The 27,775-nt window shown below is 33.7% G+C and overlaps 1 protein-coding gene and 1 long non-coding RNA gene across 2 annotated transcripts in view; one reads left to right on the top strand and one right to left on the bottom strand.

Annotated features, from left to right (window-relative positions):
• Positions 1 to 9,419: 9,419 nt before the first annotated feature.
• On the top strand, positions 9,420 to 13,276 carry LOC141299741 (uncharacterized). The gene is made up of 4 exons (XR_012341842.1): positions 9,420 to 10,770; positions 10,998 to 11,143; positions 11,609 to 11,701; positions 12,057 to 13,276. It is a non-coding gene; the product is annotated as an uncharacterized lncRNA (long non-coding RNA).
• Positions 13,277 to 14,785: 1,509 nt separating this feature from the next.
• The window catches only part of plppr1 (phospholipid phosphatase related 1), a 76,260-nt gene continuing 63,270 nt past the window's right edge, over positions 14,786 to 27,775 (bottom strand). The window contains exons 4-8 of the mRNA XM_073829685.1: positions 26,321 to 26,453; positions 23,149 to 23,399; positions 20,200 to 20,376; positions 19,153 to 19,284; positions 14,786 to 15,525 (exon numbers count right to left, since the gene is read on the bottom strand). Of these exons, the coding sequence (XP_073685786.1) occupies positions 15,493 to 15,525; positions 19,153 to 19,284; positions 20,200 to 20,376; positions 23,149 to 23,399; positions 26,321 to 26,453 (726 nt within the window). The 3' untranslated portion in view covers positions 14,786 to 15,492. The remainder of the gene's footprint in view (positions 15,526 to 19,152; positions 19,285 to 20,199; positions 20,377 to 23,148; positions 23,400 to 26,320; positions 26,454 to 27,775) is intronic.

Here is a 27,775-nt window from a genome sequence, read left to right on the forward strand (position 1 = left end):
AAATTAGTGTGCGAAAATAGAGCACTTTTAGTACAGTGCTAAAAAGTATACTTGCTGTACTTAAAATGTATTTTAGCACTTTTTTTACATTTTGTATTTTTTTTAACATATTACTATTATACTTTAAACTATTCTTAAATATATTTGTAAATGTTTAAAATGAGGGTTCAAGTGTACTTCTAGTTGTAACTAAATATATTTTTTTAAATACAGATATAGTATGTTAAAAGCACATTTTAGTTCAATTTCAGGGAGTCTCAAAATAGCACAGTTGAGTACACTTAGATGGTATTAAGTTTATCTTAACATAAACTTAATACTATTTTTTAGTACAATAACTACAAAATTAGTGTGCGAAAATAGAGCACTTTTAGTACATTACTGAAAAGCGTACTAAGTATACTTACATTAAAGTGTATTTTAGTGCACTTTTTTTACCTGGGTAAATAAAGTGTGTTTTAGTGCACTTTTTTTTTTCTTTTTTTTTTTACCTGGGGGGACCTCAAGGCAATAATGTTTTGTTAGAATTACCACACTCAAAATCAGTTTAAGTGTTAGTGCTAATAATGCATTCATATTAAGTGTACTTAAGTACAACTTTTGAGAATTTGGACTTCTACTACAATACATTACGAATAGATTTTTAATAAAATCCATTTAATGTAAACTTAAAATTACCACACTCAAAATCAATTTAAGTGTTAATGCTTATAATGCATTCATCTTAAGTGTACTTAAGTACAACTTTTGAGAAAATCTACTTCTACTACAATACATTACTAATAGATTTTTTTATATATTGACTTATTTTAAACTTAGGATTAGTAAGTAAACAGTCTACTAAAAATCAACTAATGTTTAAAGCATTTAAAGCACACTTTTGAAAAACACACTAATAAAACTCTTTTGTATGTTTTTTCTGTAGTATACTTTATTTTAGTACACTAAAAATTTATTTAAGTATTACTGGTATTTAGTATACTTTTTTCAAGTGTACTAAAGTCCTACTGAAGTATAAACATACTTTTAATTAGTATATTTATAGTGTATAAACATCACACTTTTATTTAACACAAAAAAATAACAAAGTACTAAAAATGTATTTGCGGGTATTTAAGTGTATTTTCATTGCATTTAAGTATATTATTTTTTCACCTGGGTGTGCAGTCAGGAAATTCGAGTCAGATATGGAAGAAAGGAAACAGAGAACAGAAAGGAAGGCGAGGCATGAAGGTGAATCTGGAATGTAAAAAAAAGGATGAGAGCAGCAAGATGTAGATACAGTATAAGTGACAGGGGAAAAAATTACAGTGGATATCAAATATATAATAATATATAATTTCCTAAATTTCAAGGTCACTGCTTAGTCCTACTCAAAGTTATTCTAACAGGAGTGGAAGGGAAGTCTTTTCGGCATATTTCATAAATGAATTGTATTCTGAAGCACAGTATAAAAACATAAATGGGATATTTGAAAAAGACCTCTAATCAAATTCAGAGAACACTTTCAGATACATTCTCAAAAATAAAGGTTCCAAAAGGGTGATTTTGCAGTAATGCCATATACTCTTCAAAATAAAGGTGCTTTAACCCTTGTGCGTTCAAAAAAAAAAAAGTTACACATATGCAAAATGGACAAAAACTGTCCATGTCCAAAAAAATATTTTTTTCCACTTTCACTGATGCCAATTTTTTAACCAGCATCTGTTCTATCCAGATACCAAACATTAATTTTCAGAATTGTAACCCTTTAAATGCTGGTTTGTTTACATAGTGCCACAGGTGTTTTTTTTTTTTTTGTTTTTTTTTATGAAAAATTGTTCCATATACTAAATGCTAAGCAGAATTTTTTTCTTTGCTTATTAGATTCTTGGGTGTGTCAGTGAAGAACAACAACATTAATTTTGAGGCATTTGTATTTGTTATGTAGTGTTAGATTTAAAAAAAAATGTATATGCAAGATTTGAAAAAAATGGCACAATCTAGTAAAAAATGGTAAAAATGTAAAATTTGAAGCCTTGCTGATACAATGAAAGCCTATTAGCAAATAGTGTATTATTTTAAAGTCAAATGGCCCTGTGTTAAATAATTGTAGTTTTAATGGGTTTTAGTGTGGACATTTTTTTTCCTTAAAGTCCTGAGTGTGAGTATTTTTTGTACGGAGGGTGATGAGGGTGAAATATTAAAATAAAAATATTAAAAAATGTCAATAAAAATAAACACCCGAGCCAAAATTTGTGCAGTTGGCATTAACACAGGCACACTTATAACAAAAAACGAAACTGAAATGGACAAAAATGTCCATAAGGTCGCACAAGGGTTAAAAGGTTCTTCACAGCGATGCCATAGAAGAACCATTTTTGGTTCCACAAAGAACCATTCAGTCAAAGGTTCTTCAAAGAACCATCTCTTTCTTACCTTTTTATAATCTGAAGAACCCTCTTTCACCGCAAAGAACCTTTTGTGAAACAGAAATGTTCTTCAAATGTTAAAGGTTCTTTATGGAACCATTTAAACAAAAAAGTTCTTCTATGGCATCATGAAGTGTAGTGGGTCTCCAAAGAATCTTTCAGTGAACAGTTCTTAAAAGAAACATTTTGAAGAACATTTCAAAAATGTTTTGTAAAGAACCTTTTCTGCATTTGAAAGGTTTATGGATGGTCATGGTTCTTCATGAAAGCATCAAGGCCAATAAAGAACCTTTATTTTTAAGAGTGTACCTCCAAGTTACTTGGTGTTAACTTCCTTAATTATATGAAAAACTCTATTTAACTGGCAGTATTCCTTAAATTTCCAATAAGATAGTGGATAGTTCAGTCACTCTAAATGTGACTGAAACCCTGCAACAAGAGGTTGTCCAGATTTATTTTTTATTATTAAGACTAACCAGGTTTATTACTAGACTAATCATTAAAGCCCCCCAAAAGCCTGGTCATCTATGTAAGAGAATTACACAAGAAGACAGAATAATGCAGAGACTTTCAATGGGGAATCGGTTCAACACTGCAGCTGGAATTGCTAGCCAGGTCAGCACTGAAAAGGGTAAGGATCTGTCTCAGGGATGTTTAAGAGAAATCAAACAAGTAATTTAGAAACAAGGGTTTGTAAACTTCTTACTAATTTCTGACACATACACTCTTAAAAATAAAGGTGCTTCATGATGCCATAGAATAACCTTTTTTGACTAAATGGTTCCATAAAGAACTTTTAACATCTGAACACAAAATTCTTTGTGGTGAAAGAAGGTTCTTCAGATTAAAAAATGGTATGAAAGAGATGGTTCTTTAAAGAACCTTTGACTGAATGGCTCTTTGTGGAACCAAAAATCACTTGAAGGACCTTTTAAAGCACCTTTTAAGAGTGTCTAACCGTCCAAAATTTGAGCTGTAAACTTCTTTTGACTACTATTTTTTCTCAAAAAATGGGTTTTTGTTGAAATGCCTTGGATATTTTGTCAAACATGTTAGAAGAGCAGCGGTATACTTACAACTAATATACCTTCAAGTTTTGAGCGATCAAGATGAATAATATTTCGGAACTAAATCAAGTATTTATAGATTGCTCCCTAATTTAGATTTTCACTGTGCACCTTCCAAATGACATATTATATAAGAAGTCAAACGAAAAGTAATTTACACTCATGCCCCAGAAAACGAGACCGTACCCTTGAAATAAACTATGCATTTCATAACATTTACTGGACTAAAATAAAGTACAAAGTTAGTCAAAGTATTTAGTCTTTAGAAATGTGCTCAAATAAGACTCACCTTTAAATGTACTCTTAAAAGTTAAAAACTTCTTAAATACTTAGTTATTTAAGAAAAAGCTTAATACCATATATAATGCTGGAACATTTTTAAAATAATCCTATTATTGCTTGAAGGAATATGACAGAGTGCTGTTAGATGTAAATTGAGTTGCTAGGAATAAAACTGCAACGCTAAACGTTTGGCCATGTCTGAATCTGTTCATTTTCATTTTAATTGTTTTGTCTGTAATAACCACTGTGAATAATATAGTTCATTTTCTTTTAGATAACATGGTAGCAGGTATAGGTAATGCAGATTTTAGAGTTTCTACAGTCCATAGTTTTCTAAGACACTTTCTGAAAACTTTGTATCTCATGACAGTACATTTTTCAGGAGGTATAGCATTGAATGGATTTTTTTTCCAGCTCACTCATTTATTTTAAGCACAAGGGTCTTGCCCAGTGAGCCACACAGTACAAAACCAATTTTTATTGAAGCTTTATGAAGCTTCTTAAAGTATTGAACAGATAAATGGATTGTAATAAAAGATATACAGACGTGGACTGGCAGGTATATTATTTTATTTATATAAATAATTGTGGTGTTGTGAGTTTTCTAGTAACCGTTCCATTAACTTTTATTTGTGTTTCAAGATTGAAAAGGTTTCAAGTAATTGTTTATATTATTTTAAGTGAATCATTTTTGTTTGTTTTGTGAAACTGAAGAAATTTTTTTATTTTTATTTGTTTAAATGGTTCCATAAAGAACCTTTAACATCTGAAGAACCTTTCCGTTTCACAAAAGGTTCTTTTTTGCAAAAGAAGGTTCTTCAGATTATAAAAAGGTAAGAAAGAGATTGTTTTTTAAAGAACCTTTGACTGAATGATTCTTGGTGGAATCAAAAATAGTTCTTCTTTGGCATCGCTGTGAAGAACCTTTCAAAGCACTTTTATTTTTAAGAGTGTATATCGTAAAAGTACCAATCTCTACTTTGTTTTATGTACCTATAAACAAATTGTGTCCACCATTTTACCATCACCAGTGGCTCTTAAAGGGTTAGTTGATCCAAAAATGAAAATTAGCCCATCATTTACATCATAGTGCATATGGCTTCCTTCTTTCAGATGAATCCAATTGGAGTTATATTAATTACCCTGGCACTTCCAAGATTTTGAATACGGGTGTTTCTCTTCATCAGTCCAAAACAAGTCCAATAAAGTGCATCCATCCATAATTTAAAGTGCTTCACATGGCTCCAAGTGGTGAATAAAGGCCTCCCGTAGTGAATCGATGCATTTTTGTAAGAAAAATATCCATATTTAAAACATAATAATCACTTTAACCCTTAAATGCATGAATGTTTCACCTATCATTATTACATATTCGGGTCTTTAGCGACCCCGGCCTATATATGCAGCACAGATAGACCTCTAACTTCTGCAATAGCAAAAAAAATCTTGATATTCTAAGAACAATTACAGAAGAATAAAGTAAAGCATATTCTTTTACCTTTTGAAACTTAATGATTTTAGTACTACATTTAAATTTAAACATACTTTCCGACCGTTAACAAAGTATGTTCTTTATAGTATGAAAATGGGTAGTATGAATCAGTGATGCGCGGGTCAATGTATAAACAACCCAAACCCGACCGACGTTTTCAACTAACCCGCCCGCAACTCCAACCGCAAAAAAAAGAAAAAAAAAAGATGATGTTGTACCCGACCCGCTTCCTGACCCGCATGCCTAATATTTGCGACTGACACCAGCGGTTATATGCGGCTATGCGGTGGAGATGCGTTCACTGTCAAACATCATTCGGCATTAATTAGGTAATTTTGTCAAAAGAAATGTTCTTGATTACAAGAAAAATACATGTTCTTGTTGTGTTTTATTTCGTCTTTCCTTTATACACATTTAAATAGTTTATTTTCGAAATACTCTAAATTATGTCAGTGATTCTCAGATGTTAAATATGATCCAGAATTATTTTTATTTTACAGTGTAATAAACGTTAAGAAAAAGATTAGCCTATAGCTTTAAATATATATAGACATCAAGCTAATTCCTTTTTTCTTAACTTTTAACTTCTTCTAAAAATTATCAAGAATATTATATCAACTTAATAGGCTAGGTTAACGACTTTTCTTATACAAACATAACGAATGCACTTCAAAATGAAGTTTTCATATATAAATTCAGGAATCATGAATTTGACAAAATAATATTATTTTATATATATAAATTGTATAGCTATAATAGTTGAATCAAATGAATAAGGAAATTATAGTGTCTTGAATTTATCTTATAGTGCCTGAATTTATTTATATTGAAGTAATGTTTAATTTAGTTTGTTTCGCTCTCTGGAAATGTTAAGAAAAAATGCAGTTTTTACTTGGAATTCGTTTTTAATCCCTGGTTTTAAACAAGCATATACTTGAAATTTATATATTATTGCTTGAATAAACGTTTAAAATAGTGCTACATTTTATAATTAAGGAAATTAAACAGACGTAGGCATTTGAAAAGACAGTGAAATGTGTCTAATAATTCCAAAAAGAAAGAGAAGCAGTGGACATAATCAAAATATTTGAGACATTTATTAGGAATACCATTTTCTTAACAATTAAGATGCTGCATGTGTTTATCCAGTCTAATCGAAGTTAGACTTCGATTAGACCCCCCGACTTTCCCAACAAAAGTCCCACCCCCTCTCAGAAAATACATAAAGCTGACATTACTGAGCTATATGCATTTAAAAGTAGCCTATTAAAATGGTAAAATAGCATTGCTCAGTTCAACGTGTTGGGAAATCGGGCATTTTGTCCCGCGTCGGCATTTATTCAACAGCTAATAACGCTCAACATTCAAAAGGTAGATATTATTCAGCCAATAAAGTGTAGGTCTATGTATTTCATAGAAAATTGTGTCTAGTACTATATAAATTACAAAGGTTTAATTGTCATCTTTATTTCAAACGACCCGACCGACCGCGACCCGAATATCATTAAAAATATTTTTGGATGACTCGTAACCGCGGGTAACCACGGGTGACCGCAGGCACCCGCTCATTTTGGATCAACCCGTGCATCACTGGTATGAATGGAATTCGGACGTACTACATCCACCACTTGAAAAGAGCTGCGTCTCCACTTTCCGCCATTTTTCGAATATGACTACTCCTCTCCCAGAGCCTCATGGGATAGGAAAGTGTCCATGGTATGTGTACTGCAGAATTCGGGCAGAAGTAGTAGGTCATCCGGGTACTTCTCGCCTACTGTATTTCAAATACTATGAATTCTGACATACTACTCGCCTTGCATACTGTTTTTCGCATACTATATAGTAGGGAAGTATGCATTTTCGGACGCAGTGAAGGATTTGTAAAGAAAAATGTCTGAATGTTTAATCAAATACTTTTTCTTTGTAAATTTGTCCTAATAATTCCAAGAAAACACTTAACCTATTTTTTTCAGTGTAGTTTTGCATATATATATATATATATATATATATATATATGCAAAACTACACTGAAAGTAGGGCAAGTAGGACTAGATGTTACAATCTTTTAAAATACCTAATTAATCAGCTTTGACAAGATGTCGACTGAAGAATTTGGGTGAATAAAATAAAGTTTTGTTAATATGCCCGCCAAATCTCTAGAGGACCCAACAGTGAACCTTGCAGGTCACCCCCTCTGTTTATAACCTCCTTTTCTAATTTGAGGCCTAAGTATAGTCCCTACCTTTCAACCATAGCCAGTTGCTACTTCTCTCTGAGGTTTCAAAAAAGCATCTGACAGCTACAAACATTCTGCAACCTATTTTGACTGGGAAGACATACGTGTTTCCTCCCTTTTTTCTTGCCATGTCTGTAATATCTGTGTACTTAAACTTCTTGAGTTTGTATGCTTCCCTCAGTTGCATCTTCCCAAGGCACTGTTATCTCTACGATACATAACAGCCTGTGCAAGTTGGACCACAGTATAAAATCTGGTCTGAGCTTGGTGGAAACAATTTTATATGGGAAAACAAGTTTCCGATCCAGATGAGCCTTCCAATCTCAAGAAGCGTGCAACAGACTTGTTTCTCTTATTCTTATAGACCTATTCATGCCTTGCCCAGCTGATATAAATGCCACAGTGTGTTTTTAAGGTAAATGACTGGGGGGAAAGACATTAAAAATTAATATTTGCTGGTAATTTATGTACCCTCAAGCCAAAGATGTAGGTGATGATGTAAGTTCAGCAGCTGCCTTAAGCTTTTAAGTTAAATCAGCTTAAAACTACAAGTCATTTTAACTTATTACAATTAAAATGAGTTGATATAACTTGTAAATTTAAATGGCTTAAGTTGATTTAACTTAATATCTTAAGGGAGCTGCTAAACTTAAGTTTTTAAGTTGAAACTGGTAAAAACTTTTTTCCAGTGCAGTAATGATGTGAAACGTGAAGGTTTTACATGTCTAAAGCATATAAAAGTGAATAAACTTGTTTTCATCAGCTCACTTTTTTACACAAACCATGAGAAACCACAAAAACTTTAATTTGGCATGTGCACGCCCCCGGTCTATGGTCTTCATCAGTCTACGGAGAAAAAAAAAAAAGAAAACGTTTTTTTCTCAGTTTAGTGGCTATTGAAGGAACACTAAAAATAAGTTGGCAGAAACCAGCATCACAGGATCATATACGCCAATATTTTGGCTCATTTTGAGTTGGAATGACTGTCAGGCGTTCCAAAGTGAGTTTTGTTTGAGTAACTTGTAGATACAGTATCTCACAAAAGTGAGTACACCCCTCACATTTCAGCAACCATTTTAGTATATCTTCTAAGGGACAATACTATAGAAATGAAACTTGGATATATTTTAGAGTAGTCAAGGTGCAGCTTGTATAGCAGTATAGATTTACTGTGCTCTGAAAATAACTCAACATACAGCCATTATTGTCAAAATAGCTGGCAACAAAAGTGAGTACATCCTAAGTGTCAATATTTTGTGTTAGCACCATTGTTATCTACCACTGCCTTAATCACCCTGAGCATGGAATTGACCAGAGCTGCACAGGTTGTTACTGGGATCATCTTACACTCCTCTATAATGACTCACAGAGCTGTTGGACGTTAGACACATGGTGCTTCTCCACCATATGCTTGAGGATGCCCCACAGGTGCTTAATAGTGTTCAGGTCTGAAGACATACTTGGCCACCCCATCACCTTCACCTTCAGCTTCCTCAGCAAAGCATCTTGGTGGTGTGTTTGGGGTTGTTATTATGTTGAAAAATTGCAGTTCGGCCAAGTTTCTGGAAGGGGAAGGCATCATGTTCTGCTTCAGAATGTACAGTGCGTAATAGAATACGTTTCCCTCAATGAACTGCAGCTTCCAAGAACCAGCAGCACTCATGCAGCCCCAGACCATGATGCTACCACCACCATGCTTGACTGTAGGCAAGACACAGTTTTCTTGGTACTCCTCACCAGGGCATCGCCACACATTCTGGACACCAACTGAGCCAAACAAGTTTATCTTATAGTCTCATCAGACCACAGGACATGGTTCCAGTAATTCATGCTCTTGGACAGGTTGTCTTCAGCAAACTGTTTGTGGGCTTTCTTGTGAGCCAGCTTCAGATGAGGCTTCCTTCTGCACTGTAAACCCTAATGTTGTCTTTACTTAAACAATCAAGTTATGTTGACTAAACATTACTTACAATGTTGTGTGTTGGTCCTGTTACTTAAAAATGTGAGTTAATTTAACTTATTTACCATCAAAATGCATTAACTTAAGATTTTAAGTGTTGTGAGCTCAAAATCATGATTAATCCTTAGAAAAAAAAAACATTTTCAAAAGGTCAGTTTCACAAATGTAGTCTTTTTCCTTTTTAAAAAATTATAATACCATGTGCAAGGTCTTTTCTCTTTTTTAAATCAGAAACAAATTGCTTCAGTTACAATTATTCACCATAATGGGAACACATTTGGGTTACTTATTTTTATTTATTTATTTTATTTTTTGTGACACTGGGTTTCACAGTTTGATTTTAATGCTTTTAAGCAAAGCTGAGGAGCTTCTACTCCCTTCGGAGAGGCGTGCAAATCATACGATTCCCCACATCCACATTCAGCTGTGGTGCGTGCATTATGGTAAACACAAGTGTTTTGCAAGAATTTTCTTTTTACGCTTGAACCATATTAACAGCACAAAGTATGCCAATCTTTATGTAATCCATATAGTAAACTAGTTTGTAAACTCTACAGAGAGCGCAAAATCACATTTCAAATACTAATAGCGAAAGTGCTTTACCGGAAATCTGACATATTATTATAGTTTGAAAATGGCCCGCGCTTACATGCTCACATTTCGCAGTTCTTTATTTTAATGTGATTGGACATGCAAGGAGTTCCGCCTAGCAACAAGAGAGCTGATTGGTCCTTTTGCCGTCGTCTGTTTTGTTGCTGACAAGTTTGAAGACAGATGTTTTTCTTCTATGTTCGGTAAGTAAATTATGTAAATGTTAATATAAAGTGACGATTTTGAGTGAAATATGCTTATTTAAGTCCCTGTGATACGTTTCTATAATAAAAGACAACACAGCCATGGTCAAACTTTGACAGCGTAGCCATCAAGTAACGTTAACTTATATGGATTTGAGATGGTATGATAACTGAGATATCAAATTAGTCTTTATTTGATTTGTAAAAACCGAAACATATTAGTTAATTCATTTAATCATAGTGTAATTGTGTATTTCTGTGGGAAAGAGCATGGCAGCCACTTCTGAGATCAATTAATCAACAAAATATTGTGCATAATGTTATCAAAGAATGAATGAAAAGTCGACAATTTTGACTTGTACAGAGCATTTGTAAAGTATGCACATTTAGTTTTATTTTTGGATAACGCTGTAAGACTACAATCTTAATTATAGAGTAATTTTTTTTTATTTTTTTTTAACTTATTGTTAAACTTATTATTTTCAACTTTTCTGTTACAGGTTACATGAGACAATAGCATGTGGAAATGTAAGTATTGTGTTTTTGACTCTGCAAGCATTTTTGTTCAGCAAAATAAAATCATGTGTTTTACAACAATTTTCTTTTTTTTTCTTCTTTTTTTTTTAGTGGTCTATTCCTTTAACATGATAAAGAAAACCAATTCTTAGCCTTCATTATTTACTAATTATTTATTAGCCTGTAAAGCATTTCTGTGTGGAAGCTAATGTGATTAGTTACCTGATGTTTCCCCCAAGGTTTGCATGGAGTTCAACAGAATTAAAGGCAAAAATCTAATGCAGGAATTCTAGAAAAACCTGGACAGACACCGTTCATGGACCTTTGTATAACCAAAAGGGGGTGTCCTGGTCAGCGCTTGTTGAACTTTTTACAGCAAATAAAGGTCAGTAGTTATTTGTCTTATTTAACATAACTTGAAGGATGGAAACCAAAAACGGAAATCCTCTCCTCATTTCCTCACCCGCAGTTGTTCCAAACCTGTATAAATTTCTTTGTTTTGCTGAAACCAAAGGAAGATATTTTGAAGGAATATTTGTGACCAAACAATTTTGGTGCAGCACTGACTTCATTAGTATTTCTTTTTAGTATGTACATGTAAGTGGTGCATCAAAACAGCTTGGTTTGGAACAAATTTAGGGTGAGTAAATGACAGAATTTTCATTTTTGGGGGAACTATCCCTTTAGAAGTATTTATTTTAACAATGTAATTTATTTATTATTTTCTCATATCAGTAATCTGCTATGTATGATAATCTAAAATTTAATTTATATCACATACCAATGCTTAAAATAGATTGATATTGAGTTTTTTGGCTTTAATAGAATTTCATGTTTTCATGTTTTAAAGTCAGCCCAGCCAACTGAGGTCCGAACCCTTGTTCTTCGGGGACTGCCTATCATGCTTGGAGATGATGATTCTTCTTTCTTCCAGTCATCTTTAGTAAGTAAATCTGTTCTTAAAAGGGATAGTTCACCCAAAAATTATTACCCCATGGTTTACTGACCCTCAAGCCATCCAATCAGAGTTATAATAAAATTTATCCTGGTTCTTCCAAGCTTTTTAATGAGAGTGAATGAGGGATGAAATTTTGAATCTCCAAAAATTCCATCCATCCATCATTAAACTGCCCAACAAGGCTCCAGGGGGTTTGTATCAGTTTGTTTAAGAAAATATCCATGTTGGATTAGAATTGGTGTTTAAAAAAAAAAAAGCGGGCATTCTGTTAAACATGCATTGATGATAAACCTTGGATTTCTGATCACAATACTATATTTATACCTCTTTTTTTCACTAGGTATCTGATCATCACAACACTATCCTTGATGTGCCAGTGGGGATCTTATTGGAGGACACTGATCTTCAGTCTTCCAATTCCTTGCATTTGACTTCTTCAGTTTGAATAATTATTGAAGGCCAAGTGGTGATGGACAAAGTGCAGGACCTCCCACAGGCAATCTGACTTCTCTTCGGTCTGATATACGCACTACACCTGAATTAACCAAGATCACTCACCAACAAGATTGATTTCATCTGGCGTGTACTAATGCCAATGGGACAGAATGCTTTCAAGCCAAGAGTGCAGTCTCTGGCAAACCAACTTTTTGCTTAAGAAATCACTGTGATACTTTAACATTCTTTGTTTTGAGTCTCCCCCCTCCCTTAATTTACTCCATTATCCATTTTATAAAGAATAAAAATAATGTTTAAATTGTTAAATGCAGAGTTCTACAACTGATGTGTCGGAGTTAATTTGGTATATTGTTACACCTCTGTAGTGTGGTTTTGACAGTAATAGCGTATTTCAGTATTGTTTTTGATGAAATTTTGGTGAAATACACAATATCCTGAGTATGTTTTATTTTAGTTTGCTATGTTTGCACAAAGCTTAAATAGTCAAATGCAATGTTTACATTAAAATAAATACTTGATACTTGAGTGAAGTATATATGTGACCCTGGACCACAAAACCGTCACTGGGGTATATTTGTAGCAATAGCCAAAAATACATTGTGTGGGTCAAAATTGTTGTTTTTTACAAAATTGTTGAAGTTAAGATCATGTTCCATGAAGATTTTTTTGTAAAATTCCTACTGTAAATATATGAAAATGTAAATTTTGATTAGTAATATGCATTAAGAGTTTAATTTGGACAACTTTAAAGGTGATTTTCTCAGTATTTTGATTTTTTTTGCACCCTTAGATTCCAGATTTTCAAATAGATGTATCTCGGCCAAATATTGTCCTATCCTAACAAACCATACATCAATAGAAAGCTTATTTATTGAGCTTCTATATGATGTATACATTTCAGTTTTGTAAAATTTAACCTTATGACTGGTTTTGTGGTCCAGGGTCACATATGTGCATAGAGTTGTACAATTGATGTACTGCACTAGTTTAATTTATTTTTACCACCTTAAGGTGTGGCTATAACTGATTTAGATTACTGTATAGTGTTAACTGTATTTTCATTAATATTGTGACATCTTGTCAATAAAAAAAATCAAAGATTAATTATGCTGTTCATTGTTTTATTTCAGTTCAGTTACTTTCCATGTTGAGTTAACTTAAATATATAAGTACATTTGAACATAATCGTTTAAGTACATTAAATAAGTACAAAGTTTATTGAACTGAACGATTTAAGTGTAGTCTACAAAACCGCAAAGTTAAATAAACTTAAATATGCAAGTTTTGGGAGACTCCATTACTCAATTAAATTGAGGCAACGAGTTTACTCAATCACTTTAGTCCAGTCAACTTATTAGGGTTTTCAGTGTGGGACGATGCCTATGCAAACCGACTTGTTGCGGCGTATGGTCTGAGCACTGATAAGATGACCTTCTACTTCTGCAACCTTTAAAGCAATGCTGGCAGCACTCATGCATCTGTTTTTTGAAGCCAGGCTCTTTACCTGACGTACAGAACGAGTGCTCAACTTTGTCGATCGACCCTTGCGAGGCCTGTTCCGAATGGAACCCATCTTGGAAAACCTCTGTCTGACCCTGACCACTGTAGTGCAACTCGGTTTCAGGGTGTAACTAAACCTCTAATATCCTTGGCCATCTTTGTGGAGAGCAACAATTCTAATTCTCAAATCCTCAGAGAGTTCTTTGCCATGAGATGCCATGTTGAACACCCAGTGGTCAGTATGAGATAATTGTACTTAAAGCATCTCATTTGAACTGCTCTAATACAAGATACACAACTTTGCATGGTCCTGTCAAGCAGACAAAAACATAAACGTGATGAATAAGACATGGTGCTTTGCATGGTTAAACAACATACTGCTTTTAATCACTTAGGGTGTACTCACTTGTGTTGACAGCTATTTTGACAATAATGGCTGTATGTTGAGTTATTTTTAGAGGACAGTGAATCTATACTGCTATACAAGCTGCACATTGACTACTCTAAAATATATCCAAGTTTCATTTCTATAGTATTGTCCCTTGAAAAGATATACTAAAATGGTTGCTGAAAATTGAGGGGTGTACTCACTTTTGTGAGATACTGTATGTGCTGCTTTGAGCTGTGAACGGTTTCAGATGATTCAGTTCGATTTGGTGAATTTGTTTAACTAGTTTACCAAAAAGAACTAGTTCAAAAGAATGATTCATTCACAAACTGGACACCACTCTAGAGCATTTGTCTGAGGCTATGGATTATAGGTAATAATGTTGTAAATAATGTTAATTTCTTGCACAGACCGATTGTTTTGCTTCATAAGACTTCAATATATAAACAAGAGCCAATGGTATTCATTAGTTTTGCCTGTATATGCTTCTTTGACTCTTAAGTGATGGCAGACACTGAACTTTTTTGTTCCCTTTCCAAAATGTGCATGTGGATAAACACCCATCCATTCAAAAGGGTCAAAGGTTTGTCTGATTAGATCTTGCTGGTAGGTGGTAAACACCAACTGGCTGCAAAAAACAAAGTGGTAGTAGTAAGAGTAATATGAAATGAGATTCATAATAAACTACATTACCATTCTTAAAAAAAAAATGAAAGCCACTCAAGTTACTGAACTCAGCTACAGACTATTTATTTGACAGACTACTCAGGAAAATATATTCAGCATTTCAGATGAAATGCAAACTTTAAAGAAAAACAAAACACAAGTCGGGAATAACAGGTTATTCAAACAGTGTTGTGTATTTCATGCTGAGTACATGGCCATTCAAGGATGCCCGAGGAGAATCCGATACAACGACGTGTAACAATTCAACACGTTTTCTTTAAATCTTACACCAAAAAATAGGTATACCAAAAACATTCCTGGAAAATCAGCAGGCAAAGTTGATCAAAATGCTTTATACAGATAACAAAAAGAATACAAAATGATCTTTGTCCAAAAAATGTACAGGAAAAAAATCTAAATAAAATCATTCTTTGTACAAATACCACATAACAACATCGATATTTGAATTACATTATATATAGACTGTATATATTTACTTTTTGTGATGTAAAACATGACAAAGAAGGCAGAAATCTGGACATGAATTGAGCAGTGTTGACATTATGAGGGAAAGCTACAGCACTCTCTTATACAAAATGTACAAAACAGCTGCTTCTAGGTACAACTAGTTACAACATAATACTGTCTTTTTTCTTTTTTTTCTTCTTCTTCTTTTTGTTTTTTACAGTATGCCACAGTACAAAAAAACTTTTTGTGCCTAGAAGTGTTGAGGTGAAGCGAATGTGACTCGGTGCTGCCCCCTTAGTCATGTGACTTCAGTCATGGACGCCGAATGGTTCTGAAAGACAAACAAAATTGCATTGAGAGTCGTGCTGTGCCGTTTCAGATGGTAATAAGCAGTTGACTCGTCGCCTAAATGCTTATTACCCATCAGGCGCATTTAACGGAAACACCAGAGAGCCGTGGAGCATAACGTGTAATTTCACAATGCCAATTCCTGTTGAATCAACCGTTTCGATTATCGTACTTGGCCAGATTGTGACAGAACACCTGATTTTCCTTGTTTCCTAAACACATTGACTTGCATAGTGCGGTTTCCTCAGCCACTAGGGTGTTTAGTTGGTGTCAGAAGCAAAGGAGAATTCGTCTGACCCACATCTGCTGCTCAGGCGCTCCAGGTATTTTACTGGCTGGCTGTCAATAGAGACGTCTGAGAAGATTTTCTCTGCTGGTAAATGGTGTCGGAATGAATTTGTAGAAGCAGCATTGTATTTCCCTGCTGTATAAGGTGATAAAATGCATCTTTCTTTTTTTTTTTACACTCAGGGGCCAAATAAAGGAACTACTGCAGGGACAGCTTAAGAGTTCAGTGGGATTTACAAAAAGCAAGGCTAATTCCACTCAAATAAACATTGAAATTAACGTTGGTGATATAGCTGGAGGTAAATGCATACTTCAATGATTAAAAATGTACAAAATTACAAAATAAATGTATTGTTAATTACTGAGTAATATCCTAAAACTATAGAATCCCTCTCAATTTATACATCATTATATATTATTTAGTCTTGGTACCAGGTTTATTACAATTAACTAAAAAAAAAAAAAAAATGCAACATTTCTCAGTTTCATTTAGTTTAACTTCAAGTAACTACAGTAACTAAAACTGACCATAAATAAATAAATCAACATAAAAAAGAACAAAAATAACAACACAATTACTACAATTTACTTTAAATTTAAATGGAAATGGAAAATAACACTAAAACTAATTCAAAAAATAAATACAAATTATACTTTGTCAATAAAATTATTTAAAACAAGTTATCGTGCAGTAAGTTCTGGAGAATTCTTAAACATTAAACTGTTTAATTTCACACAGCGCTCATGGCTAAAGACACTAAAAACATTGTGACTTAATGCAATGGCCACAAACTTCAGTCTGCATATGTATACAGACGAACACTTTAAACAAAAACTGTGTAAACAAAACACAAGAGCTCATTATGTATCAACAACTCCCAAGTCCATCTCAGACAGAGCAACTCAATTGCAAAATGCATTGCTGTGGACTGAAAACCAGTGACAGTGGAAATGGAAAATTACTAGCATGTCACAATGATGTAACACCATTGAAAATGATAATTTGTTCATTATTCACTTGCTGGCTTTTCTCAGCAAACATTGATATATGTGATGTGTTAGACAAGCAAAATAAGATATTCTATGTTCCTGAAATGTAAGTTACTCGATATTAAATGAACTTTATACAACAGTTCTTCTGGTCCTCAAATCTGATTGGCTAATAAGAGTGTGATATTAGAGTCCAACATAACTCCAAAAGCTGTTTGTAATTGTATCACTTCTGCTTGCGGTACTTCTCACAGCATCATGGTGGATGCCCAAATCCACTTTAATTTTAAAAATAAAAAAAGTTTTGTGTTGCAGAATTTAGTTTTAAGAGATTTTATGGCAAGAATGTACTTGTTCAAATATGCAGTTTGTTAAAGATAACGTCTATTTGAAAATTTGCATCAACGTTTTCGGACATGTGAGCTCTCACTCTACTGTTTCAGAGCAAATAGTTTTGGTGAAATCTCATCATGTTTATGTAAATTCAATGCTGTATATCAGAGCGCTGCCTGTGTACTTTTGACTGAATTGCCTAGCAACTTTTATGATGGCTGTTGTTGTTGTTTATTTAGTATTACTATTCAATAAATAATATTTTATATAAATAATAGTAGTATTTTAAAGGGTCCTCATGCTTGGTGGTTCGAAAAACGCATTATTTTTTACATAATTTATGATAGCTTTCTCCCCAGGCTGGCACAAATGGCTCGATTAGTTCTGGTTTTGATGAATGCCCGCCTTCCGAAAAACAGAATGTGTTGTGTGCTGTAGTCCAAAGGAGCCGTTCATTGTAGTTCTTGAAAAGGGATTTTTAAATATCTCCCTTTGGAGTGGACTTTGAGATTTGTAACTTTGTAGATATTTTTTATGCCCAAACATACAAACCACACACTGGCTAAAATTCAAAAAGTGAAAAAGCATAATAGGACCCCTTTAATAATAGTGTTTAGTATTGAGAAACGGTGCGTGTTCATGATGGTGATTATAGTTACATTGTTCTGCTATTAGATGCTGACAAAAGACTGTTTTTATGAATCAGCAGCAAAGCCTTTTATACTGAAAAAAAATGCTGTTGTAAACAGAAGTTATTTTTAGTTTCAACAACAGCTTGACGCAGCTAACAAATGCACTTAGCAGCGCTGTCATCAGAAATCACCCCTAACAGAAGAACGGATAATAATGCTATGACAAAGATATCGCTTTCCTTAGCAGATATTCAAACTAATGTTTTATTGTGAATATAAGATTGACCTGAAGAATAAATGCTGCATTAGATGCAGGTAGTCACACTCGCTCAGACCACAGCGCTCTCATAATACTCATAGGTGCTTATAGCAACTCAACATTCGTTTGTTACTAATTCTAAAGTGACGTTTTGGAATTAGTAACAGAGGCTTGAGGCTCAGCTGTCAAACTAAGATTTGAATCCGTGGCAGAAGAAAGTAGTTCTGTACAAAAGAGAGTTTTTAAAGACACTGCGTTATTGTTTGTGTATTTACAGACTTGTGCTGTCGAACTATTAGAAGCTGACAAAAGACTGTTTTTACGAATCAGCAGTAAAGACTTTTATACTGTAAAAAATAAATGGTTTTGTAAACGGAAGTTATTTTTAGTTTCAACAACAGCTTGACGCAGCTAACAAATGCACTTAGCAGCGCTGTCATCAGAAATCACCCTTAAAAGATGAACGAATATTAATGCTACAACAAAGATATCGCTTTCCTTAGCAGACATTCAAACTAATGTTTTATTGTGAATATGAGACTGAGCTGAATAATAAATGCTGCATCAGATGCAGGTAGTCACACTCACTCAGACCATCGCTCTCTCATAATACTCATAGGTCCTCATAGCAACTCAACGTTTGTTTATTACTAGTTCTAAAGTAACGTTTTGGAATTAGTAACGGAGGCTTGGGCTTGAGCTGTCAAACTAAGAATTTGAATATGTGGCAGAAGAAAGTAGTTTTGAACAAAAGAGAGTTTTTAAAGACACTCTGCTGTTGTTTCTTGTGTATTTACACACTCGTGCTGTCGAACTGTTGTATAAACGAAATATCACAAGAGCAGATGTGAGATATGGCTGTATACTGGCACGCTGTGATTATCTGCGGCACTTATCGATATACAGCCATACCTCACGTCTACTCGTGATTATTGTTCATGTAAGATCATTCGTGCTGTTGTACTGAATACCGTATGGCCTTATACCAACAGTGCTTATATTCTTGCTTGTGTGATATTGCTTAAATAAATGACTATATATGTAACAAAACAAACACTGTGAGCAGGGTGAGAGAGTTGATTTCCTGAGATGCAGAAGACAACATTACCTGTGCGCTGAGTGTCTCAAGAGGGCTTTCCACACGGGGGAATGTCATCAAGGGAAGACCGCGGTAATCCTCCTGCTTCTGTTTGGTACGAGTAGAGTGGGTCCCTTTGAAGTTGTTCACTACACAGATTCCCTACCATGAAAAAAGCAACTTTTGAGGATTGCAATAGTTACAGTGCCAACTAAAGCCAAAAATACTTAAATTAGAAACTGTGGTGCAATACTTCACATTATTTCAGTTTTTGCATAATATTTCTATTTATTAATCATGAAAAAAGTTACAACATATGCTGTTGTTTTTATGTGGACTGCAAGGATTATTTTTGATTTCCAAAACTACACCACCTTTTGAAAGTTTGGAGTTATTAGTTAAGATATTTTAAACTTTTTAAAACAAGTCTCTTATGCTGCATTAATTTGATTACAAATACAGTAAAAACTCTAATATTGCACACTATTATTACTATTTGAAATGACTGTTTAAATTATAATTAATCTAATGGTTTTCAACATCAACAAATATATTCAGTCAAACAAAAAATTATTTTGGTTTTATACAGATATAATTTTCGATTTTTTTTTGCTAGTAGGCGCAGGACACTATAGGACATTTATGTAAGTAAGGATAGCAAAATAAAGTAAACTGACATATTATACCCAGGAATTCTTCATACAGTGGACTACCAGTAGAACTGATAAAAATTTGGGATGAAAATTATTCAGACACTTGATCATGTTTTGCTTAAGTGTTTTTCTTTAACTGCAAATGCAACCTTTTTACACCACAGAAAGTATTGATAGTTGTGTAAATATTGTCATACTAACAGTTGTCGGAATTTTTGGTTGATTGTAATCCATTACATACCTTTCTATCCATCTGACATTATCAAGAAGGTTTTGTTCTGACACAGTTTAACGCTGAGTTCTTGTCATATTTTATTACCATTTTCTAAACTATAGTCAATAAACTGTGATAATGTGAGAATAAATTTTGGTTTAATTATGTAATTTCTGTGCGCGTGTGTATGTGTAAAACAATGAAACCCACCAGAAAAAGAGCTATGGAGCATCCTAATATGAATCCAGCAATGACGTCTGAGCAGTGATTGCGGTATTCTGATACTCGGTTCAGGCCGGTGAGGAAAGCAGCGCACAGGATTCCCAGACAAAGTACAGGCTTGGCAAGACGACTGCTTTTCGTCTTGATGGTGCTCGTGATGTACATCTGAAACAGGCAAGGGCACACACACACACACACACACACACACACAAGAGCTGAGGAACCGATTTATTCAGTGGACTTATTGTGCAGCAGGTGACTGTGAGGAAATCAAGCTTAAATAAATACACGCCGCTTGCTCCACCCCAGGGAAATTATGGCCAATTATGGAGAATGGAATCAGAGTAAATAACCTCTTATTCCCATGAAAGAAAGAGAGAGATAGAGAGCTGCTCTAAACTCACCTCAAACAAAGAAAAAACGTCATCACAAACCCTGCCGATTTAACATCACTAACCTGACTAAACGTACTGAAGGTCTATTCAAAATCACTGTAAGAAACCTGATTTCACTCATCACTTATCAACAAAATGCTTTTTCAGATGAATGTTTTTCAGCATTTTTGTGTATTTGAACTCTTTCCAACAATGACTGTATGATTTTGAGATCCATTTGATTTTGAGATCCATTGATTTTGAGATGAGTCCTTCACACTGAGGACAACTGAGGGACTTTGTATGGCAGTGAACAGTAATATCAAGTAAATGCATGCGTACGTTTTTTATATTTTGGAATATAAATCAAAGTTCATTGTATATTACTTCATTTTATGTTTATATTTATATTTATTTTTGCCTTTTATCCCCAAAACATTTATTTAAATACTGCCTTTAAATGAAAAAATCTAAAGCACATCTTCCGTAATTTGAATCTTATTTATTACTTGCTTGCCTGTTGTTCATTTTTTCCTTACTTTATATAATTGATAAATATTAAGAGGATTAATCCCTTTATTTGTTTGTTCATTTGTTCTTTTTTCCCCTGATATCACATAAATAAGAATTATATATATATATATATATACACACACACATTTTATTGTACAGTAAGTTCTGGGAAATTTGTATAAGTTAAACTGGGTTTCATTTCACACAGCGCTCATGGAATAAGACACTGAAAATAAAACATGACTGTATTTTCCCTGTATAAAAATGAGTTAAGTTTACTTCCAGAACAAAACTTGACAGATAATGTACTCCCTTGTCATCCAATATGTTCATGTCTTTCTTTCTTCAGTCGTAAAGAAATTGTGTTTTTTGAGGAAAACATTTCAGGATGTCTCTCCATTTAGTGGACTTCTATGGTGCCCCCAAGTTTGAACTTGCAGTTTAAATGCAGCTTCAAAGAGCTCTAAACGGTCCCGGCTGAGGAAGAAGGGTCTTATCTAGCAAAATGATTGGTTATTATTTATTTTTAATTACATTATTATTTTAATTACAATTTATATACATTTTAACATCAAACGCTCGTCTCGTCTTGCTCTGCCTGAACTCTGTGTTTTTTTTTGTTTTGTTTTTTGGTTCAAGACAGTTAGGGTATGTGGAAAAACTCCCATCTCATTTTCTCCCTCAACTTTAAAATCATCCTACATTACTGTTTTACCTTTTTTGTTAATGGTGTTTGATCTTTGCATATTTACTTTGCAAACACTGGGTCGGTACTTCTGCAGCGATATAGGATGATTTTGAAATGATTTTTGAAGTTGAGGGAGAAAATAAGATGGAAGTTTTTCAACAGAGTTCAGACAGAGCAAGACAAGACACGCATTTGAGGTTAAAAAGTATATAAATTGTCAATATTGTTTCGGAAAATAACTGATCGCTTTGCTAGATAGGACCCTTCTTCTTTGGCTGGGATTGTTTGAAGCTGCATTTAAACTGCATTTTGGAAGTTCAAACTCGGGGGCACCATAGAAGTCCATTATATGGAGAGAAATCCTGAAATGTTTTCCTCAAAAAACAATTTCTTTACAACTGAAAAAAAAAAAAAAACATCTTGGATGACAAGGGGGTGAGTACATTATCTGTACATTTTTGTTTGGGAAGTGAACTCCTCCTTTAAACAAATAACACTAACATAAAATAACTCACAATTTTTCAAGTATCCTTAATTTTCAGTGTCCATTCAAACCAAACATGAAAACATTTGGATTTTGGACCAAATATAATTGCTTTGGACAAATTTTGTTTGGACAAAATTTCTTTTCCAAGTTAAGAGGAGACACTGCAGGCAAAAACGCTGTTTTTATGCACCTATCAAGTTTGAAATTTTGGGCTTTTTGGTTTTTCATAAAGTGTTTTTTCAGACTAGTGGAAAGAAAACATCCAAAATTATACAAGTGTTTCTTTTACAGCACTTTATCTATTTGTGTCAATAGATTTGAATATAGATTTCAAAAAAATAGATTTCAATTACAATGCAAATTTTAAAGGCCGTTTTCTCAAAATGAGTTTTTTCTCCTACACTGAGCCATAAATCTCCACTTCAGTAGCACTTACACACACCAAACTTTACATTTTTATTCCTGTCTATATCCTGAATTTGCTTGATTTTATACATTTTATTCCCCAAAAAATTGTTTTTTTCTGAATTATGTCGTGAAAACTTTTGAAAACAAGAATTTTGAAACTGACTTCATCCAGTGTTTAGATTTTTGTACTAGAAATGTATGCAAATGAGCACATATTTCATTAAATGCTTCATTTGAATATTTAAACCTAACATTTTACAAAACTTGTAATACAAAAAATGTTTGCAATTGTCAATGTAATCAATCAACTGGGTAAGTAAGGTGATAACTATTAGTTATTTTTTTACCCTATTTACCCAGAATGTCTCGCCTTAACCATGAAGTATGAGTCAGTTGAATCAAGTTGGTATTCAACACAACAGACAAATAAAACTGTTCACAATATGATGCACACTACAGTGTCTTACAGTAACGTAGACGGCCGAGTAGACACTGAGCGAAGCGTCTTTGGATGGGAAGGACCTCCTGGCTCTCTCCACCACCACCTGGTTCCCAGTGCAGATGTTTCCATTGGCGATGAACTGGTGGTTGAAGTGACAATCCATCCCGGTGTAATTTGGCTTGCAGACGCTCAGGAAGTACGGCGCCAAATTACCAGTCGCTACCTGGCCGGCGTTGACAAAGATGTCAGTGGCGAACAGGCCAAACGCGAAGACACCTGCGGTGAAAAACAACGACAGAAAAAAATTAATCTTGCCGCTCCCAATCAAGTCTCGAAAATACAAGCAAATCAGACAAGGGCTTGGAGGACGTCTGTGAATACCAATGCAGTCTTGATGGAACAATGCTATTTTTATCTTCAACCAGAAGTAATTACAAATGCCCACTAGAGCAAAAGCTACATTTGCATACATCATTTGGCACAAACAAAACTACTCTACTAAGCTTAATATCTTATGCATGTAATTATGATGTCCTCTAGTTATTCCAGCTCTCGCAGACGGATGTTTGCAACTGATTTTGTGGAATAAAATAGTACGCAACTAAAACTGTGCATCTTGGAGGGAACCAGATTACAATTCGTGGAGTCTCTGAAAGCACGAAGGGTGCTGATGAGCAAAAAGTTGAGTTATACTGGAAAAAAAAAGACCACAGCTGGAGAAAGAAAGACAAAATATATTCTCAGGCTACAATTGCTCAGGATTGTGTAGCGGCTGCAATCCGATGGTCCGTATCACCGCAATCCCAAGCCTCAGAGGACACCATTACCAGAGTCTCCACTACATTATGCATCACATCCAGCGAAGCAATGCTCCCCATGTTTCTCATTTCATTGTACATCAGGCTTTGGATGGGCAGCATGGACATGTGAACTGAAAAACAACATCCTGTAAATATGAATGCATAAAAGAAACACCGCGAGTCAACGTTTTATTGGAAAGTTCTGTTGATTGCTTCTGTCATTATGTCTGTAGCAAACATTAAAAATGGATGTGTTGTGGAGGTTGTGTTGTGCATTCTGTCTGTTACTAATCAATAAAACAGCCATAGCTCAGCAGTTTTACTTTAAAACTTTTACTTGAAAATCTCCAGGTAAATAATACTATCCTTACAATGTCAAAGATTTATTGGATCTGTGGTGCACTTTTACTTCTGAGAGCTCACTCAAGTATTATTAGTGCTGAGTAAATAAATAAATAAATGAAGTTGGTACACAATTGCACACAAAATTGCCTGCAAAAAAAAACATTTATAAATTAAAAATATTCCAAATTAATGTGGAATCAGGGTAAATATAGTTAATTAAAACTATAAAACAAAAACATTTTTAACGCAATAAATGGTTAACATTCATAAAGTACTTTTTAAAATTTAATTTAACTTTATGTATAACTAAAAAACAAGTAATAAATACTATATAGACTTTTTATTTAAACATTAATAAAAAAATGAAATGAAAACTGAAATAAATTAAAATAATAAATTAAAATTAATAAATTAAATTAACATTTCGCTTCTGAGAGCTCACTCAAGTATTATTAGTGGTGAGGTAATAAATTAATAAATAAATGTAGTAAACATGCGCAAACAAACGAACATTGTTTAAACTATAACTAATATACAAGTAATAAATACTATATAGACATTTAAAAAATAGCAAAAACACATAAATGAATAAAACATTAATAAAAATTTTAATGAAAACCGAAATGAATTAAAAGAATCAATTAAAATGAATGAATTAACAAATTAACTTCGTCTGAGAGCTCACTCAAGTATTATTAGTGCTGAGTAACTATAAAACAAAAACATTTTTAACTCAAATGTTTAACATTCATAAATAAAGTACTTTCTTAAATTTAATGTAGTAGTAAGTAGTATTTATGTAGTAAAATAACAAACTATAACTAAAATAAATGTAATAAATATTATATAGACATTTAAAAAATGACAAAAACAAAAAAAATGACAAACATGAAATGAACAAAATGAAAAAAGTCAACAAAAATGAAATGAAAAATGAAAAAAATTAAATAATCAATTAAATTGAATGAACATATTAACTTTTACTTCTGAGAGCTCACTCAAGTATTATTAGTGGTGAGTACTTATAAAACAAAAACATTTTTAACCCAATAAATGTTTAATATTCATATATAAAGCACTTTAATTTAACTTTATGTACTAAAATAACAAACTATAACAATATTTTACTCAATAAATGTTTAACATTAATATTTTTTTTAATGTTATGTACTAAAATAACAAACTATAACTAAAACTAATAAATACTAGACATTTAAAAAATGACAACAACACACACAAAGAATGACTAAAACATTAATAAAAAATAAATTAAAACAAATTAAAATAATCCATTAAAATTAATGAATTAAATTAAACTGATTCAAAAAATTAACACACATTATAACAGTTTCTTAATGATGCTAAAACAACACTGATTTTAGATCATACTGTATTTTCAGCATCTTTTTTTATCAATGCTATCATTATGATTTAATAAGCAAACTGCAGGCTAATGTTTTTGTTTATCATTCATTACAGAACATGATCTTGTATCATTTTTTCATTTCAATAAATTTACACCAAGCATCCCATAAACCCATAGTAATAAATGTCTCATTTTGCTTTGCCTTTATTTATGAGAATAACTCCAGGTGTGTCTGTCATCACTCTATGTGCTCTCCTGTATAAACCAGAGATATATGCTCACTTTTTATTCCTCCGAAGATTATTGTACACATTAATTTCCATGCAAAATAAGTAATACAATTTCTTTGCTTCTCAGAGCCGACAGCAAATGGATCGCAAGCAGCATCATATAACATTCTCCACAGGAAGTGAGGAAACACATAATTGTGGCCTCAGGAAGCAAAATGCTGCATGAATTAATTATGATAATTATTTTTAGACATTTAATACATATAATTATCCAATATTACTTGCTGAAATTAAGACATTACCTCTCCCAGCTTTAATATATACACACAGTACCCACCCCAAAATAAATGTATTTATTTTATAATATAATAATCATATAATATTATCCCCTGTAAAAACCATATTGCAACCAAAGCATACTAAGTGTTTTAGCAGTAATGAAAAGTGAAGACTCACCAATAAACCTAAAGATTCTGCGGATGAGAGGGTTTAGGTAGCAGCACTCGCCCGTCACAATGGTTTTCTCCTGGGCTATGAGGGCTTCTCTAGTGGACTTCATGATATACATGGAGATCTCCCCAACAAATATCTATAGGCACAACAAAATAATCATTAGATTTAAACAGTTAATGCATATTAAAGAGGACATTGGATGCAAAATTCACTTTTACATGACAGTATCTCACAAAAGTGAGTACACCCCTCACATTTCAGCAACCTTTTTAGTATATCTTCTCAAGGAACTCAATACTATAGAAATGAAACTTGGATATATCTTAGAGTAGTCAATGTGCAGCTTGTATAGCAGTATAGATGTACGGTCCTCTGAAAATAACTCAACATACAGCCATTATTGTCAAAATAGCTGGCAACAAAAGTGAGTACACCCTAAGTGATAACAGCAGTATGTTGTTTAGCCATGCAAAGCCAAATGTCCTTTCCATCATGTTTATGTTTTTCTCTGCTTGACAGGACCATACAAAGTTGTGTATCTTGTATTAGAGCAGTTAAAATTTGGTGCTTTAAGTACAATTCTCTCATACTGACCACTGGATGTTCAACATGGCATCTCATGGCAAAGAACTCTCTGAGGAATTGAGAATTAGAATTGTTGCTCTCCACAAAGATGGCCAAGGCTATTAGAGGTTCAGTAACACCCTGAAACCGAGTTACACTACAGTGGTCAGGGTCATACAGAGGTTTTCCAAGATGGGTTTCATTCAGTACAGGCCTCGCAAGGGTCGATCAAGGAAGTCACAGAACCTGGCTTCAAAAAACAGATGCATGAGTGCTGCCAGCATTGTTTTAAAGGTTGCAGAAGTAGAAGGTCAGCTTGTCAGTGCTCAGACCATACACCGCACACTACAACAAGTCGGTTTGCATAGGCGTCATCCCAGAAGGAAGCCTCCTCTGAAGCTGGCTCACAAAAAGCCCACAAACAGTTTGCTGAAGACAACCTGTCCAAGGTAATGAATTACTGGAACCATGTCCTGTGGTCTGATAAGACTATAAGATAAACTTGTTTGGCTCAGATGGTGTCCAGCATGTGTGGCGATGCCCTGGTGAGGAGTACCAAGAAAAATGTGTCTTGCCTACAGTCAAGCATGGTGGTGGTAGCATCATGGTCTGGGGCTGCATGAGTGCTGCTGGTTCTGGGGAGCTGCAGTTCATTGAGGGAAACATGGATTCCATTATGTACTGTACATTCTGAAGCAGAACATGATGCCTTCCCTCCAAAAAATAGGCAGAGCAGCAGTTTTCCAACATGATAATGATCCCAAACACACCACCAAGATGACAACTGCCTTGCTGAAGAAGCTGAAGCTGAAGGTGATGGAGTGGCCAAGTATGTCTTCAGACCTGAACCCTGTTAAGCACCTGTGGGGCATCCTCAAGCATAAGATGGAGAAG

The sequence above is a fragment of the Garra rufa genome, chromosome 23, assembly GCF_049309525.1.
Source record: "Garra rufa chromosome 23, GarRuf1.0, whole genome shotgun sequence".
NCBI lineage: Eukaryota > Metazoa > Chordata > Actinopteri > Cypriniformes > Cyprinidae > Garra > Garra rufa.